The sequence below is a fragment of the Balearica regulorum genome, chromosome 1 (genome assembly GCF_011004875.1).
Source record: "Balearica regulorum gibbericeps isolate bBalReg1 chromosome 1, bBalReg1.pri, whole genome shotgun sequence".
In the NCBI taxonomy this organism is placed as follows: domain Eukaryota; kingdom Metazoa; phylum Chordata; class Aves; order Gruiformes; family Gruidae; genus Balearica; species Balearica regulorum.
The window spans coordinates 58,399,541-58,416,311 of NC_046184.1; the positions used below are offsets into that span (position 1 = coordinate 58,399,541).

Genomic DNA, 16,771 nt, shown 5'->3' on the forward strand with positions numbered 1-16,771 from the left:
AACTTATGAATGAATCCAGTCTTGTCTTTGACACCTCTGACCTGAATTTTTGAAATTAGCTACCTGCCTGTATTCTTTACAAGTTAGTATTGTATGATATTTAAATAGCCTTGACTAAATAATGAGCCATGAGCAAACGTTTTCTGATACATTGTTATGCCAAACAGAAATTATTGCATAGACAGACTTCTCTTCCAGCTTTGAAAGGGCTATCAAATACAAATCTTTAAGGAACCATTTATTTGAATACTATCTGTAATCCTGAAAGGATTTATTTTGTTCCAAGATTCCTTGTAGCAGGAGTAGGCACTTAGGACATGGACATCTTTAAGCACAGGCAACTCTGGAAAAATCTCCTGTAATTCTAGCAGCTGCTTTGACACTGCCTTCTCAATTCTGCAGGAAAAGAAACTGTTGGAAGACAGAATGTCGGAATTTACAACGAACCTGACAGAGGAAGAGGAGAAATCTAAGAGTTTAGCCAAACTCAAGAATAAGCATGAGGCCATGATCACAGACCTTGAAGGTGGTTTTGGTTTTGTTTTTTTAAAGGCAGATGCTGCAAAGGACTTGTCTGTTTAGTTTTAGGTGGTTTCTTGTTAAAATTTGTGGAACTTGACAGTTCAGTTTCTAGAGTTTTAGTTCTCTCCAGTTTCTGAGGGGTTAAAAATTAGTCTATAGTGTGTATGTCATTGATCGGTTTGATGGGGCTGTTCAGTGGCTGGTTGAAGGTTATGTGCCTTGTCAGCTGAGCCCTTGATCTAAATAAAAATCCTCTCCAAAGCAGCAGGCCAATGGAGAAGAGAGGCTGGTTCTCTTTCTTCTCCTGCTGTGGAAGTGTTTCCACTTTTCTACTTCCAGCAGCATCAATCTGTCAGGGTTAGTGCTGTTTCTGATATCCTGTTTGCACAAGTTCTTCAGAGTTCAAGCTGGAGGCACTTCATCTGGAAACTGCCCAGGTTAACACAGCAGGAGCCAGCCTATTTCATGTCAGTAAAGGGAGAGCAGACCTTGTGTTCAGCATCACTCAATGAGTGCTTCTGCCTGTGTGGTGTGGGTGTTGGGAGAGACCGGCATTTTGCTGGCGTTGTTTATTACAGTGAAAGGGGGAAGGAGGTTTGGCTGTAAGATGAGGGAAAGGGAAATTGCCCAGATATGTTTTGAAGGCAAAATATGGGGGCAGTTGCATGTATAGGTCCTGACAGAATAATGCAGTCCAGCTACAGTTTGGACAGTTGTATAATTAGGAGAGAAACTCTTGCTTAAATAGCTTTATTTTCTGTGCTTATACAATATTCTTTGAGTATGTGTCGTCCGTGTAACAATGTGTCCCCGTCTCCATCAGAACGTCTGCGACGTGAAGAAAAGCAGAGGCAAGAATTGGAAAAGACTCGTCGAAAGCTTGAAGGAGACTCCAGTGATCTGCATGACCAGATTGCTGAGCTGCAGGCTCAGATTGCAGAACTCAAAATGCAGCTGGCCAAAAAGGAAGAGGAGCTGCAGGCAGCCTTAGCTAGGTGAGAACCTGGCCTGTGGGGTTCAGGGACCACCAGGCTGGGAAGTATTTCTTGTCTTGTGTCACTTTGGAATAGGGACTAAATAGAATCTGTGGCTGTTGTATTTCAGCCTGTGGACTGTTAAGATCCATGTCCTTGGCATCGGAGTTCTTTGGCTGCTGCGCACTGCCACGTGCTCTGTACAGAGCTAAACTATGAATGTAATGTGCACTGCACACATTTTACTGGAGCAGTAAGATTTCAGAGGGGGTTAAATAGTGGCAACACATTGTCTCTCTGGTAGTTGCTATTATTCATCTATTCAGTAAAGTGTCCAATTTCCAATGTAAAATGGTGCTTTCTCTTCTGCTTTCTTCTGTTGTCAGTCTCTCTCTGTCCCCTTCTTTAAGGTAAGTAATCGTGCTCTCTCAAGTATTGGGAAATAGAACTTAGAATTTGTAGATGATATATGGATCAAAGTTTGAATGTAATATTGTAGAGCTGATCATTCTTGGTAGGACAGGTGGTTTTATTTTACATATGGTTTAAATCTGACTCTGACCAGAACCCTATGTTGAACACAGGGTGGAAGAAGAGGCAGCTCAGAAGAACATGGCCCTGAAAAAGATCAGGGAACTCGAATCCCAGATCACTGAACTGCAGGAAGACCTGGAGTCAGAGAGAGCATTCAGGAATAAAGCCGAAAAGCAAAAACGGGATCTGGGAGAAGAGCTGGAAGCATTGAAAACAGAGCTAGAGGACACACTAGATTCTACAGCTGCTCAGCAAGAGCTCAGGTAACTCAAACATGTAGCTGTGTTGTCTTACTTGGGTTTTGACTTTCTTAATAAATGCTGCCACATCTAGTCTCTGACCAAAGCAAGTCTTTGCCTCAGTGATTACAGAAGGAGGTAGTGTGCAAGCTATCGTCAAGACTGCATTACCTCACCTGATGTAAGAAAGTTAACTTGCTCCCTAGCCATAGTGTATGAAAGTTTCAGGGGTATCGCTAACTTTCAGGCTATTACTTTTTAGGCTGGAAGTAATGCTGCCAACTTGCGCTTAAGAAGGGTGCAATGCTGAGTTCTAACTTTGAAAAGTGTCTTTATAGTTTGTAGGGCTAAACAGACCTTGGTATTTTTCTTGCCTTAGGGATGCTGTCAGTGGATATATCCATCTGCTTGATTCTCTCCTTGGCATCTAAATGGAATTTGTGAATTTTGCAGGTCAAAGAGAGAACAAGAAGTAACGGTTTTGAAGAAGACCCTTGAAGATGAGGCAAAGACTCATGAGGCTCAAATCCAAGAGATGAGACAGAAACATTCACAAGCTATTGAAGAGCTGGCAGAGCAGTTAGAACAAACCAAACGGGTATGTGGAACAGAAAACACAAGGCCAGAGCAGCCAGCCTCCCTGAAATGATAGCTGCTCTGTGACCATGTCTTAAAGCTGCAGAAGAACATGAAGTGTTCATGATACTAGGCTTCCGATACACGTGCTCTTCTTCCCTTGGTAGATAATTTTGCACTATGAAGCATATATGAAGTTGTTTTAAATAATTGCATTCATTCTTTTTTTCCCATCAGGCATGTTATACTGCATAGCCAAGACATTCTTTTCACTGCTAGCACTTGCTGACTTCTACAACCTTTCATTTGAAAATCTGATGGTGCAAGACTATCTCCTGTATTGTCTTCTCTGATTGTTAGATTGTCTCCTGCTTGTCAGTGGCAGGCTGTTAAATTGTTTTTTCTGAGTAAGCAGTCTACAACTTAGCTGTTAAACATGCAACATTAGCTTGCTTGTTAGAAAAAAAGTACTCAGTACTGCCATATCTAAAGTCTGAGGGGTTTTTCTGTTGGTTTTTTTTTTTCTCTTCAGGTGAAAGCAAATCTTGAAAAAGCAAAACAAGCTCTGGAAAGTGAGAGGGCTGAACTGTCCAATGAGGTGAAGGTTCTTCTGCAGGGCAAAGGGGATGCTGAGCACAAACGGAAAAAAGTAGATGCTCAGCTCCAGGAATTGCAGGTGAAATTTACAGAAGGTGAAAGAGTGAAGACTGAACTGGCAGAGAGGGTTAACAAATTGCAGGTGAGTGGCATGGGTTTTCCTTAGCTTCTGATTCAGCTGAGGACTAGAGAGAAAAGGTTGTAGGATGGTACCTCCCGATAGCTAGTTCAAAAATCTTGTTCCTCCTGAGGATAAAGTTCCTACAGAAAGCAAATTCACAGTTTGCTTCTCAAGGACTATGCAAACTCCTTAACTCATTGCCAGGCCAGAACATTTGGATTGATGTTGCATATTGTTGCCCTGAGAAGGTGAAGTAACCATTTGCCATTTGAGTTTCATAAGTCTTAAAGTATCAGCATGTCTGCTCCCCTTCAGCAAGCAGCGGTTTGTACAGTACAGTTCTGTAAACGTTCAGCTGCTTCTGAACCTAGAGTGGCACAGACTGATGATTGTGTAACCAATTTGGAACATAATGTCTTGAAGCTTTGTAATGTGGTTGATGGTGATGAGGGGTGGCTCAAGGGTGATGTGGAAATTTAGGAACAACGAATCCCTTTGATTCACACAGAGCATTGTCTTCTGCCTTCTCCTTTATGGAGGGTTGTTGTTAAAAATTGAGCATTACCAGTGCATGTACTATCTTTTGGAGTGTGAAAATGTAATTTGGAGACTCTAGATACAGTCCTGATGCAGATAATATAAAATAGAAGAGAGTTAGTTTAATAGAAGCTCTTAGAATTCTTGCCAGGCTGCCTAAAATCTCATACAGGCCTTAAACCAAACCAACCAAAACCAGAAGGCGGCTGCAACAGAGGTGATCCCAAACAGAAATCTCTTGTTGACTTCTCATATTTCATCCCTGGGACTTTGGAAGTGATACATTCATTCCCCTGAGAGATCATACACATGCCTTACTGTTGAGAGGTGCCTCAGTTTTCACTTTTGGGTCTTGTAGCTGCTCACCTGTTCCTGCCTTTGTTTTTACTGATGCATTTAATAACTGATACTCTGATCTCTCCTTCAGGTTGAGTTGGACAATGTCACAGGTCTTTTGAACCAGTCTGACAGCAAATCAATCAAATTAGCAAAGGACTTTTCTGCTTTGGAATCACAGCTTCAGGATACACAGGTGAGAGCTTTGGAAGCCAAGGCATCTACGTGCAGCCAGTGTCTTACAAATTCTTAAAGTGAGAAATCAATCTGGGCACCATTAAATACTGGATATACAACACTTCAAAGGACTGAGTCTGGCTTTTTTTTGCTGAGCGCTTATATTGCATGGTATTGAGAGCATTTCTACAGAAACAAGCTCTTTATATTCCTTTGGCTTCCTCAGTATGTGGAACGTATGCAACTTTCCCTGTCTTAGATTTAGAAGTCCTCCTTTATCACCTTTCCACGTGAGAGCTCTTTAATGCTAAAACTGCACTGGAATGCTAGGTTCTTGCTTGAGATCTTCATAGTCAGTATTTGACAGAGGTTTCATGTGTGTGATTTCCAGTAAATTTGTTAAGCAGAAAATTTTATTTCCCAGTGGATGTTGGGAAAGCAGTAGATTCAAATGATTTGGTACTTTTTCAGGAAAAAAAAAAATCATGCTTAGTCTTATACTTTGGGATAAAACCACTACAGTTAATAAAATATGACTCTTTTGGTCAGATACCAAGGAGAATGTTGGAAGGGACAGGAAGAGTGCACCAAACCTAAGATACTACCTAACCTTGAACAGTCATTGAGGTTCTGTCTGCTTATTACTCTTTTTGAAAAACAGACTAGTGCCCAATACAAAAAATTATGCACTAGTTTGAAGACTGGTGTTATTAGTCTCTACAGATCCTTCAGCTCAAGCACTGGCAGCGTAAGTCAATAAATGTTGTTGCTAAATGACCAGTGTCTTACAATTCTAAGACCAACGTTGTTTTTAACCATGCTAAATCACTTCAGTGTGTTGTCCGTTTCTTTGATACTTGAATATGAGAAAGTTCCATAGCAAAGTACAGACGCTGTTGTTGGGAAAGGTTTTCATGCTTTGTGTACTACTCGGAGGACTCCAGAAAGGACTGTGGATGGCTTGTGTAATGAAGTAATATCCTTTAATCATTAGCGTGTACAAGAGAGTAGGACCCTTCTGAATATTTTGTTTCTATACAGACTCACTGGAAGACAATTATTAAAATTCTGTCTTTGGTTGTCTTATCTATGAAACAAGTTGCATACTTAAACTCAACTTCAGAAGTACTCATTCTGGAGAGAGTGGGTGAGGACTGTGAGCCTTTAAAGCCAAGGAGCAGTGCTGAATTCCACTGGGGTGTTTGCTTTATAGGAGCTGCTGCAGGAGGAGACTCGCCTCAAACTGAGCCTCAGCACTAAGCTGAAGCAAATGGAGGATGAGAAGAACAGTTTCAAAGAGCAGCTGGAAGAAGAAGAGGAGGCAAAGAGAAACCTGGAGAAACAGATCTCTATTCTTCAGCAGCAGGTACAGAGTCAGCATCCCGTAAACCAATGACTTTTGAGAGAGGAAGCATAAGCGCAGGTCTGTCTTGAAGGAAGTAAAACATAAATGCAGAATTGACTTCTAGTAACAGAACCTTTCCTGGGAAAGGGTGATCCTGCTGATTTGGGTGAGAGAGGAAATTAAGAGGTCTCCAATGATAATCATACAAACTGCTTGTAGGTTTCTACCCAGGAATTCCTTTGGGAATTCAGTCATATAGTATTTTGGGGGGGGGTGGTGGTGGTGGTGGTGTAAAAACTTCAAAATGAGCAGACATATTTCCTCAACTTCTGGTGTCAGTAAACTACATATAGCATTATCTGTAGCGTGGCTTCACATGTGATCTTTTCTGTCCTTCAGGCAATAGATGCAAAGAAGAAGATGGATGATGGTCTGGGCTGCCTTGAGTTAGCAGAGGAAGCCAGGAAGAAGCTGCAGAAGGACTTGGAGGGCTTGAGCCAGCGTTACGAAGAGAAGACAGCTGCATATGACAAGCTGGAAAAAACAAAGACCCGCCTGCAGCAAGAGCTGGATGACCTCACTGTGGACCTGGATCATCAGCGGCAGATCGTTTCCAACTTAGAGAAGAAGCAGAAGAAGTTTGATCAGGTATGACTTCAGTCACTGGGCATTCAGTAGGTGTGTCTTATTGACAGGTCTGCCTTAAGAATATCTAAGCAATGCTGCTTGGAGAATGCATATTTATTTCTGAACTACGACATAGCATATGGAGTGGAGAAACAAACTTTCATAGAAGTAAATTAATTCTGTTCCATGCATAAGAAGTTTAGTGATGCTCCTTTTCCCAAAGGGATAACATTTATATCAAGACTACGTTCAAGTTTGAAGTGTTGTTTGCAGATCATCTTTAAGAGAAAGTTGGAAGTAATAGGTTGGAGGCCTAAGGGAATCAGAAGTTTGCTCATTTGGGGTCAGCACAGTTATTAAAGGTGGGATGGCATTCTTCATTCTTGAAGCTGCATTTTCTTGGTTCTCTCTATCCATGGCAGAACATTATTAGGAAGGCACTAACGAAAAGATGCGTGTTTACCTTGTTAGAAAATTGTCAGTAATTTCTCAGAATACTGATGCTGTGCTCTTGTAGCTGTTGGCAGAGGAGAAGAACATCTCTGCCAAGTATGCAGAAGAACGGGACCGTGCTGAGGCAGAAGCCCGTGAGAAGGAGACTAAGGCACTCTCACTGGCCAGAAACCTGGAAGAAGCCATAGAGCAGAAAGCTGAGCTGGAACGAATCAATAAGCAGTTCCGTGCAGAGATGGAAGACCTCATGAGTTCAAAGGATGATGTTGGGAAAAGTGTAAGTATGAAGTTAAAGTATCTGGGCAGGAAATGTCACACAGGTGATGCTCTTAGTTTAATACTGAAAAAAGCTTACGCTAGTGTGAACACAGAGAAATGTAGTAGGGAATACCGGATACATTGTAAGTTTGTGAATATTATGTTTCTATTACATTAGTAAGTGAGAAAGATGGAAGAGCCTGGAAATGACCCAAATGAGGTAGTGGCGAACTGAATATTAGCTGGTATCATTGTGGCAGAGATGAAGGTATGATGCGAGCCTGATATGTACAATACCAGGATTAGGTAGGCAATGGAAGACAGTACCCCCAGTATTTCAAGATAAAAAATGTTATCGTAAGCAGGAAGGAAAAGAAAAAATTCAGAGGCTAAAAAGCTGTTGTGGTTTAACCCAGCAGGCAGCTGAAACAACCACACAGCTGTTCGCTTACTCCCCCCACCCAGTGGGATGGGGGAGAGAATAGGAAAAAATTAAACTTGTGGGTTGAGATAAAGACAGTTTAATAGGACAGAAAAGGCAGAAAATAATAATGATGATGATGATAAAAGAATATACAAAAAAAGTGATGCACAGCACAATTGCTCGCCACTCAGCTTGTTCCCGAGCTGTTCCACCTGCCGGCCCACTCCCCAGTTATATACTGAGCATGATGTCATGTGGAATAGAATATCTCTTTGGCCAGTCTGGGTCAGCTGTCCTGGCTGTGCCCCCTCCCAGCTTCTTGGGCACCCGCTGCCTTGTCATTGGCAGGCCAGTTTGAGAAGCTGAAAAGTCCTTGACTGCTTGGAAACAACTAAAACATCAGTGTGCTATCAACATTATCCTCATCCTAAATCCAAATCACAGCACTATACCAGCTGCTAGGAAGAAAATTAACTCTACCCCAGCCAAGACTGGGACAAAATTGTTTTCTTGAATTCTGTCAGAACCAGAGGTGTCCAGCTCTGCTAAGTCTGAGTAGGTCAGGACTGGGCTAACAAATGCTTTTCTGTTTCTCCCCACCACCACACGTACATGACCAGAACTAATGGGTGATAGTGATTCACACTGGCAGCTTATGAGGAGCTGGCTTTGAGGAGTGTCTCTGCCCTAATACAAGGGACAGATGCAGTGTTCTTGGACTTCTTTGCTCTTAGCATAGGTGAAATTGTCTGCACTCTTTGAGGAAACCTTACATGTGGTACTGTGCTGTAGGTCCATGAGCTGGAGAAGGCTAAGCGAGCCCTGGAGCAGCAGGTGGAGGAGATGAAGACACAGCTGGAAGAGCTGGAGGATGAACTGCAGGCCACAGAGGACGCTAAACTGCGGCTAGAAGTGAACCAACAGGCCATGAAGGCGCAGTTTGACCGGGACCTCCAGGGACGTGATGAACAGAATGAAGAGAAGAAGAAACAGCTGATTAGACAAGTAAGAATTGCTCTGTAAATCCTGAAAGTGTTCCATACACAAAGGCACTTGTGTCCAAAGATAGTTAGACAGACAGTGCCAATCCACAGATTCTTGTTAATGGTAACTCTCCAGGCAGCGCTGCAAAGCTGTGAGAGACTTTCCTCTTTGCGTGCATGATTGTTCAAACAGCCTTTGTATATCAAAGGAACCCATGTAGCTTTATTAGTGAGGAATGTTAGCCCCATCCCCCTGCCAGGAAGGATGAAAGCAAGTCACATGCTTGCACTTAGGTACAGTTGGAAAGGGGGATGCAAAGAGTAGCTGTGGGGAAATCAAGGACCTGAAACGCTGATCCCTGTATTTATCCTAACAGGTGCGGGAGATGGAGGCGGAATTGGAAGATGAACGAAAACAGCGCTCCATTGCTGTGGCTGCCAGGAAGAAGCTAGAGATGGACCTGAAGGATTTGGAAAGCCATATAGACACTGCTAACAAGAATCGGGAAGAAGCCATCAAGCAGCTCCGCAAACTGCAGGTGAGAAGCTGCAATCGTTTTAGCTGTCAGTGTAGAGCATTTACCCAGGGAAATGGGATACAAGATTTCACCTCATGAGAATCATGCATCAGTGTCACAAGAGCAGCAGAGCCTTGTAGCAATTTACCGCAACAGATTTATTGGCATTTCAAACATCCTTCTAACCCTGATCTGCCTGTTTAACTCCCTGGGAGATAAGCTGTAGGGAAAGTCCACTCTAATGCTTGCCTCATGTCAGTGTTTTTGGAAAGGATTATGGAGCTGCAAAGCTAGAAGGACTTAAATATCATTTAGGCCTTCTCCTACCCCAAGAAAGTTCTGTTAGGAAAAACTCCAGATCCTCCCCAGACTGTCCATTCCCTTGCTTCATTAGAAAGCTTCCTGTACCCTCCCTTCCCCCATCCTTGTATCTGACAAGATTTTATTTTTTTTCTGCAATTTAAGCAGTCCTGTTTGCTTCCATTACTGATACTCCTCGTTAGCTGTGAAATGGGAAAAGGATGATTCCTTTTGTTTTTACAGCAACCTTTTTGGCAGCTGAAGGTGAATGAATCCCTGTTTCGGTTTTCCCTCCATGTTTCCCGTAAGACAAACAAACCCAATTTGTTAATGTGGATGCTCTGAAATTCATCCTTTTTTGTTCTCCTTTTTCAGGCACAGATGAAGGATTACATGCGGGAACTGGAGGACACGCGTACTTCCAGAGAAGAGATCTTGGCACAGGCCAAAGAAAATGAGAAGAAGTTGAAGAGCATGGAGGCAGAGATGATCCAATTGCAGGAGGTAATGGAACATGCATGCAAGTCAAGGGTTTGTTCATTTTCTTTGGCCAAGAACTAAGTGTAGCAGTCTAAGCTCGAGTGGTTATTTCCTTTCTTTTGTACTTTTAGCTCTGCACAAATATGAGGTCCCCTTCAAAATGCAGAATTTGGCCCTTTCTTGACAGCTGTGATAGGAGTGTGCAAAACAAAGGAAGCCATGGGGTGGGTGGGGAACAGACCATGTCTTATAATTAAGTCTGGATCTAGCTAGAGACCATACCACCCATTACCAGTAACTACTTTTTTCCTATGCTGCATTAATTGGTAGCTTCCCATTGGATCACTGACCGTCTCGTTTTCATTCCAGGAACTTGCAGCTGCTGAGCGTGCCAAGCGCCAGGCCCAGCAAGAAAGGGATGAGCTGGCTGATGAGATTGCCAACAACAGTGGTAAAGGGTGAGTAATGTTCCCTGTTTAAGGGTGGAGGAGCTGGTTTGAGAAAATACATTGCAGGCTGTTATTTTTAGGTAGACTGCAGCACGCACTCTATCCCCTCTGCTCTTGAAAGACTGAACTTATTTTGTAAAATTAGAAGTGGTGAATTATTCCCAAGGCATTAATGCCACCAACACTGCTTTAATGATTGTGTCCTTATAGAGCACTGGCCATGGAGGAAAAGAGACGCCTGGAGGCCCGGATAGCTCAGCTGGAGGAGGAGTTAGAAGAAGAACAGGGCAACACAGAGATAATCAATGACCGGCTCAAGAAGGCAAATCTTCAGGTACCTGTTCAGGCTGTGTGCGCCAGTAGGGGTTCTCCAGTCTGTGTAAAATGTCAAACTGCACTCTGAGTAATGCCAGCCGCTGCTTTGTGTACAGTTCAGGCCCTCAGAAATCCATAGGTGCAAGCAAGACAAAACACCTGAATACTGCAATACAGAAAATAGGGTGGGCAGTCAGAGCTGATGTTATCTCACAGGTTTTGATCATTTAAATCGTTGGGTAGCTGGAACAGTCTCCCAAGTTTATTAAAAAAAAAAAAACCACAACTCCCAGTCCCTTTTTTCTGCATTAAGGGATTATGAGAAAGATGATCTGTAGCATGCAGCTCCAACTTGGCATGCCGAACAGTGCCACAATGTGTTTGGAAAATTACTTTTCTGCCAGTTCTATGCTTCTTGAAATGGACTAACCATATGGAATTTGTTAGGCTGCTATAGAAACCATGATCTTAATCTGCCTGTTCTCTTGCCATATTTTATCTGCCCAACTTTGAGAGTCAAACGTTTTGTTTTCTTAGCACTCCAAAGCCAAGGAGCTAGGCTGATGGTTTTCCAAATGGCTTGTTTGCTCTGGTGGATGACAGCATAGTTGTCTGCTTGGTTGACTGTCACCCAGAGCCCTGGCTTGGAAGTGGACTGAGTTCTTACCCTTTCACCTGTGAAAGTCAGCATTTTTCAGCTGCTGCTTTGTAGTGGAAGTAGGCAGACGGCAAATAAATGATAAATTAGTAAAGCACATGGATTGGATCCACTTGCCTCAGGATTTTTGTCATTCACTGAGACTGATAATTACTGTGTTAAGTGCCAAACCATGGCCTTTGTCCCAGAGAGCAGTGTATGTGATTGGCAAATTTAGCTCTAAGAGGAGGTTGATAAACCTGTTATTCAAGGAATTACTTTGAAAAATCTGGGTAAACTAAGATATTTTAAGAAGTGCCTGCCTACAGACAGCTCCCTCTGCATCAGAGTTATTCCAGGTATTCAGCTCACCCCGAGGGTCCTTTTTCTTTGCGTGTCAGCATGTGTCTGAGAAATAAATCAGCCTTTCAGGCTGGAGCGCTTGATATGCTACTTCTCTCTGCAGATTGATCAGATGAATGCCGACCTGAATGCTGAGCGTAGCAACGCACAGAAGAATGAGAACGCTCGCCAGCAGATGGAGCGCCAGAACAAGGAGCTTAAGCTTAAACTGCAGGAGATGGAGAGTGCTGTAAAGTCCAAGTACAAGGCTACCATCACAGCCTTGGAAGCAAAGATAGCGCAGCTGGAAGAGCAGTTGGACATGGAGACAAAGTATGTCCTAGTAGAAACTCCGTCTGCTTTACAAGCCTCCACCCGCTCTGGGGTTTTAAGCTCTTCCGAACAAATTCTGATTTGTCCGAGTGAGGGTTTCATCCTAGATATACTGGGTAGTACAGAAGTAAGATCTTTGCAAACCTTCCTTGTTTTTCGCTGTAGAGACTTCTAGCTTCTTCCAGATATAACCACTCCTAACACTGCAGCTCTGATACTGTTGCTGCCCCTCTGGAGCTTTGTATGTGTGTGACATCACTGCCTTTTAGTCATTTCTGGGAAACATTGCCTCCCATCCCCTTTTTTTCTAAGTTAGGAGGACTTCTGCTATCTCTTTTTGTTTCTAACTTGCCCTTGTCAAGTCTTCTTGTTGGGGACAACAGGAGATAAGTTCTTGCCTGATCATCACTGTATTTCTGTGTAGGGAGCGCCAGGCTGCCAGCAAGCAGGTGCGCCGTGCCGAGAAGAAGCTGAAAGATATCTTGCTGCAGGTGGATGACGAGAGGCGTAATGCTGAGCAATTCAAAGATCAGGTGTGTATAGTTACCTGTGGCATTGGTGAGTTTTCTGGTGGGAGGATTTTCCTTCTATGACCAAGGCATTGTCTGCATTTAAGAGGGCTCTAGCATTAACCTTCCTATGGATTTATCTTCTTTTCCCTCATGGTGATAATTACAAGATAATACAGATGAAAATGTACTGCTTTTAAGGAAAAGCTTGGAGCTGTCGAGTCCTAGGCAGCTCCCTTCAGGAAGGGAAGAGAGGGCTTTGGGAGCTGGTCTTTGCTTCTCTAATTACCATGCTGTCACCCTGGGGAAACACTGATCTCTCTCTCCCATACACGCTCAGGCGGACAAGGCAAACATGCGCTTGAAGCAGCTGAAACGCCAGCTTGAGGAGGCAGAAGAGGAGGCCCAGCGAGCCAATGCATCCCGTAGGAAGCTCCAGCGTGAGCTGGAGGATGCCACTGAAACAGCTGATGCAATGAATAGAGAAGTCAGCTCCCTGAAGAGCAAACTCAGGTAAGGCGGAGCATTTTGTGCAATACCTCGGCAGCCAGTCCAGCGTAGTCTTGCTGTAACCGCCCACGGCGGCAGCTGCCCACAGCAAACAGTGTGGCCAGGTACTTCCTTGCCTCTTTCCAGAGCCTGCACTGTCCGGTGAGTTCAGTGAAACCTTGTGTTGCTGACATACTGTCCGTCCTTCCCTAGGCGTGGGGACCTGCCGTTTGTCGTGACACGTCGAATTGTCAGGAAGGGTACAGGAGAGTGCTCCGATGAGGAAGTGGATGGCAAGGCTGATGCCGGTGATGCCAAAGCTACTGAATAAGTCCTCCCGTTTGACCCAGGTTACACGTGATGGAGTGACCCATCCACCCTCCCCTCTTCCATTGGACTTTCAGCAAACCCTCTCCTCCTAAATTGGCTGGGGATCTGCAGAGCAAGCCCAGCTCTGTGTATCTGGAGCCATAGGGCATCTGTGTTCCTAGTTTCCTCCTCTTTCCAGTTTCCTAATCCACTTTGTATTTAATGCCAAAGAGTTGGGGCTCTGAAATCTGACCAGCAGTTTGGCCGCTACAGAGGCCTGTAGAACTGTCTGTGCCACATCTGCTGGTGAATCCTTAACACAGTTTGGAGGGAGTGGGGTTAGGAAAAGATTATTTTTGCTGTAAATCTCCTTTTGTCTTTGATTCTAGCTGCAGGGAAGGTCCTTCCTGTATTCTTTCCCCTCCCTCTTTGTTTGCTTTCGGCAATCATGTTCAGTGACCTCAGACTTCTGCCTCTTTTAATCTGCCCACCCATGTGGTTTGGGAGCAGTTTCAGGAAAAACGGTGTGCTTTGGCCATGGCAATTTGCCCTTTCTTCTTTCACATGTTTCCAGGGAGGGGCGAAGAGGGAAGCTCCTCTCAGGACCAGTTACCTGGAGGACTTGCCAAAGTTGTCTTTTTTTTTTTTTTTTTTCTCCTTTTTACTGTCTGGACAGATCTCTGAAGTGCAATGATGTCCTGTTAGTGTCTCTGCCTCTGAGCGGTTTCATCTAAGGTAGCGTGGACCAGTAGTTAATGACAGGCTGGGGAAGCAGAACAATGTCCTTGTGCTTGTCTGAGAATCTCTGGGGGACCAAATATATTTAATGGCAATAGACAGAATCTGGGGGAATTTCATAGGGTAGTGGGCACAGGGTGGGAATAAGGGGAGGGAAATCCCTTCTATTGACGTGTCCAAGCCTCTTGCACCTGCTCTGTAACCAGGGGTTGGGATTAGTTATTGTGCACCATTGACTAAGAGTATATTAAAAACCCTTTAATCTGCACAGATATATGTAAGGCCTTTGTATCTCTCATAATAAGTAATTAAGAAAAAAATAAAGGTCTTTATCACTGCCTTTCTATTGGGACCATGGTTATATATAGATAGTCTTTACTTTTCTACACCGTACACTGGTTGCTGGATTTACCTGTATTCTTAACCATATTGTATATGCTGCGTTTAGATCTACTTATGAGCGAAGTAAAAATAATTAAATATGAAGCGCCATACTGTATGCCTGAAGCGCTCTAAATGCAGGAGCCTCGTGTCCCAATTGCTGTCACAAAAAAAATTAATTTTTTTTTTTATATAATAAAAGTGCCTTAGCATGTGCCTCAGCTGTGTGTCACCACTACAGTCAGTAATGGTTTACTGGTGCTCCACTGATGTTACCAATAAAGATTATCCATGTGCTGCAGTCCGTGTGCGTGTGTTGCCATTCCCTCCTTCCCTACGCGGAGTGAAGACCGTACGCGTCATCTCTGAAGGTAACGGCTGTGGGATGGGAGCATCGACCTGGCCTGCCTGCAGTGCTGCCGAGTAACTCTCCAGAGCTGAAGTCGGGTGTCGCAGTACCCTCGGTCTGTCACCGGGGCAGCTGGCAGTGGCCAACACCAGGGATTTCGGAGGAAGGTAATTGCACCTTGTCTGCGTGCTTTCAGAGAGTTACCTATGCAAAATAGGAGGCTGTGAGTTTGAGCCAAGCTAGTTCTGTTCTTCGCCTGAAGGTGGTGTTTCCGAGTCTGTAACTAACAACTGCTGCAAACAAGCTCTTTTCTTCGCCTGTATTTCCAATCTCTGCAGTCACGGGAAAGTGAGGTTAGTAGAGGAGGTGAATAGATAAGTCTAGAAGTCTGTTTCATCAATGGATTGGCAAAACTGCCTCACTCATCTTCCAGCTTGTCCTCAGAAAATCTACTTTTTGTAACATTTTTGCTAAAAATTGCATAAGGAACTTGTGGACATATTAATCTTCTTGTCCGTGGCTCCTCAAACCGCCCCAGGTTCTCCTGTATCCTGGTGCCACAGCCACGGCATAAAAAGCCAGCAGCACCGGCACCTGATAACTGTAACCTCATCCCTCTCATCCTGTGTTGGCAAAGATTTAAACCTTGATGAGAAAGTCTGAGTAAGAAGTTGCGGTTGGGGCTGGGTCCGACCCTGGGTGGGGGCGATGGGGAAGTAAGCGCTGGTGTGCACCGAGAGGTGTATGGCGCAGCCAGCAACTGCGGCTGCCCAGGCCAGTGCTGGCAAACCAGGAGCAGGGAGGGTGCAACTTACAGTAAACTTCTTCTCGGGGGAGAACATGTGTCTGCCCAAAGGGTGGGATTTCTGTCTGAGCAAATGTTGAGAGGGGAAAAAGTCTTCTCATTAAGAAATTTAAGTGTAGGAAGAAGTTTAATTAAAAAAAAAAAAAAGAGGGAAGCGCAGAAGGAGGAGACTTGAAGATTGACCGTGCACGAGTGGGTGGAACAACCACTGATGTTGTGTCACACAGGCTGCAGCTTTTGAAAGCCTGGCTAGGGGCTAATGCATGAAGGGATGGAGGTGCGGTCCTGACACGTGGAATACAGGCCCTGCTGTGCTGATGTCTTGTGTACACAGTTAAAAATGGGACTGGAGTTACTCTTGTCTGGGAGTTTACTGAGTTCAGATACTTCAATCTTTTTCCAAAGTGTTTTGCAGAAACATGCAGGGTATCTCTGTGAACACCATGCCCTTTAAATTACATTAAAATGGCTTTCCCAGCATAGGAGCATCTTGAGCTAAGGCCAGCTGGCCAGGTGCTGCTGAGGTACAGAGCAGAACTACCCGAACACCTGTGTGCTGACACGTGCTGACACGTGCTGACCCTTTTAAGCTGAGGCCGGTTTTTGTGCCCTTTGTGTTGCTGTGCGTGAGCCGGTGTACAGCTTGGATCCTGAGCTGCCCTGTGCAAGATGGGAAGAGACTTTTTTTTTTTTCCTTCCACTGGCACAGTACTTTCCTTCAACTTTTCACCTCTGTGCATCCCCATGGAAGAGCCAAAATTAGTCTCCCACAACATTTTCCACTTTGCAGAGTGCAACCTTGAGCTAGCAAGTTCTCGTGGCTCCAGGTTGGTTGCTCTGTGGATCTCCAGAGCTGCTCAATGCCTCACAGGTATGCTGTAATAAGCAAGACTGGCCAAGAGACTGAACTGGGACCTGACCCATGGGCCCTACAAGCGTGTTGTTCCTGGAAGTTGGTGCTAGAGGTCTGTCTGTTCTTTGCAAGATCCAACCTCAGAGAAGATCGCAGCAGGCATCAGAAGGGTCCGAATGAGAGGGGGCACGTGGATGTGGTTTCAGAAGATGCCAGAGCTGGTAGTAAAATTGATTTCAAACATTTCCACCCTTGCACCAG

The 16,771-nt window shown here is 44.3% G+C and overlaps 1 protein-coding gene across 2 annotated transcripts in view; it reads left to right on the forward strand.

The window, feature by feature from the left end:
• The window catches only part of MYH9 (myosin heavy chain 9), a 73,322-nt gene extending 58,514 nt beyond the window's left edge, over window positions 1–14,808 (forward strand). For both annotated transcript variants that reach the window (XM_075753441.1, XM_075753449.1), the window contains exons 24-41: window positions 403–526; window positions 1,346–1,517; window positions 2,081–2,293; window positions 2,723–2,867; window positions 3,378–3,584; window positions 4,528–4,632; window positions 5,827–5,979; window positions 6,358–6,606; window positions 7,103–7,315; window positions 8,513–8,725; window positions 9,081–9,242; window positions 9,897–10,025; window positions 10,371–10,459; window positions 10,661–10,784; window positions 11,869–12,077; window positions 12,502–12,610; window positions 12,927–13,099; window positions 13,289–14,808. In XM_075753441.1, coding sequence (XP_075609556.1) covers window positions 403–526; window positions 1,346–1,517; window positions 2,081–2,293; window positions 2,723–2,867; window positions 3,378–3,584; window positions 4,528–4,632; window positions 5,827–5,979; window positions 6,358–6,606; window positions 7,103–7,315; window positions 8,513–8,725; window positions 9,081–9,242; window positions 9,897–10,025; window positions 10,371–10,459; window positions 10,661–10,784; window positions 11,869–12,077; window positions 12,502–12,610; window positions 12,927–13,099; window positions 13,289–13,406 — 2,907 coding nt within the window. In that variant the 3' untranslated portion in view covers window positions 13,407–14,808. The remainder of the gene's footprint in view (window positions 1–402; window positions 527–1,345; window positions 1,518–2,080; window positions 2,294–2,722; window positions 2,868–3,377; window positions 3,585–4,527; window positions 4,633–5,826; window positions 5,980–6,357; window positions 6,607–7,102; window positions 7,316–8,512; window positions 8,726–9,080; window positions 9,243–9,896; window positions 10,026–10,370; window positions 10,460–10,660; window positions 10,785–11,868; window positions 12,078–12,501; window positions 12,611–12,926; window positions 13,100–13,288) is intronic.
• Window positions 14,809–16,771: the final 1,963 nt, after the last annotated feature.